We start from the raw sequence: 1574 nt of genomic DNA on the forward strand, positions 1-1574 counted from the left end.
CCCCCAGGATGGTGGGCCCAGAGTGGTGGCCCCAGGGTGCTCATCCCCAGGGTGGTGGCCCCAGGGTGGTGGCCCCAAGGGTTCTTGTCCCCAGGGCGGTGTCCTGGGGGTACGTGGCCCCAGCGCTCTTGTCCCCGGCGTGCCCGACCCCACCGACATGTGTCCTCAAGTGCGGGCAACCCCCCGAGCCGTAGCGGAGCCACGTCCCCACGGCTGAGCGCCCCCGTTGGTCATCTGTCCCCGTGGCCGGGTGTCCCCCGGTGAGGGGACCCTGGAGATGGAGTGGGGGTGTCCCACCTGCGCTGACGGTGATGGCTTCCAGGACATGCTCCCGCCAGGAGTGGGTCCCGATGACCATGGCCAGGTTGGTCTTCTTGATCAGCTTGTCCACCGTGTTCTACGGGGACCGGGGAGGTGAGGACGCGTCGTCCCCACGTCCCCCAGTGTGTCCCCCCCCCCACCATGTCCCTCCACCTCTCCCGGTCCCCTGTCCCCACCGGTCACCTTGAAGTCGTAGGACTCCTCGATGATGACCTCCAGTTTGCAGTTCTCCCCCAGGATGGGTTTGCCCATCTCGGCGATGCGCCGGGCCTCCTCCTCCTCCGCCGAGAGCTTACGGTCACCGTCGGCTGCGGGGACACCGCGTGGGGACACCACGTGGGGACACAGCATGGGGACACGGCATGGGCATGGAGACACGGCATGGTCATGGGGACATGGTCATGAGGACATGGCATGGTCATGGGGACATGGCATGGTCATGGGGACATGGTCATGGGGACACAACATGGGGTGTGGGGACACAGCGTGGTCATGAAGACACGACGTGGTCATGGGGACATGACGTGGGGCGTGGGGACATGACGTGGTCATGGGGACGTGGTCATGGGGACATGGCACGGTCATAGGGACACGGTGTGGTCATGAGGACGTGGTTATGGGGACACAGCATGGTCATGAGGACGTGGTCATGGGGACGTGGCATGGGCATGGGGACACGGCATGAGGACACAGCAAGGTCATGGGGACATGGTCATGAGGACATGGCATGGTCATGGGGACATCGCATGGTCATGGGGACATGGTCATGGGGACACGACGTGGGGCGTGGGGACATGACATGGTCATGGGGACGTGGTCATGGGGACATGACGTGGTCATGGGGACGTGGTCATGGGAACATGGCACGGTCATAGGGACACGGTGTGGTCATGAGGACGTGGTTATGGGGACACAGCATGGTCATGAGGACGTGGTCATGGGGACGTGGCATGGGCATGGGGACACGGCATGAGGACACAGCAAGGTCATGGGGACATGGTCATGAGGACATGGCATGGTCATGGGGACATCGCATGGTCATGGGGACATGGTCATGGGGACACGACGTGGGGCGTGGGGACATGACATGGTCATGGGGACGTGGTCATGGGGACATGGCACGGTCATAGGGACACGGCATGGTCATGAGGACATGGTCATAGGGACACGGTGTGGTCATGAGGACGTGGTTATGGGGACACAGCATGGTCATGAGGACGTGGTCATGGGGACGTGGTCATGGGGACATGGCA

General features: G+C 63.3%; 1 protein-coding gene across 1 annotated transcript in view; it reads right to left on the minus strand.

Annotated features, from left to right (window-relative positions):
* LOC104281937 (sodium/calcium exchanger 2-like) overlaps positions 1 to 1574 on the minus strand; it is a gene marked incomplete at its 3' end in the record, with an annotated part of 11983 nt that overhangs the window by 6410 nt on the left and 3999 nt on the right. The window contains 2 exon segments of the mRNA XM_009879998.1: positions 298 to 397; positions 505 to 629. Of these exon segments, the coding sequence (XP_009878300.1) occupies positions 298 to 397; positions 505 to 629 (225 nt within the window).

The sequence above is a fragment of the Charadrius vociferus genome, unplaced genomic scaffold (assembly GCF_000708025.1).
Source record: "Charadrius vociferus isolate BGI_N301 unplaced genomic scaffold, ASM70802v2 scaffold1212, whole genome shotgun sequence".
Lineage (NCBI taxonomy): Eukaryota > Metazoa > Chordata > Aves > Charadriiformes > Charadriidae > Charadrius > Charadrius vociferus.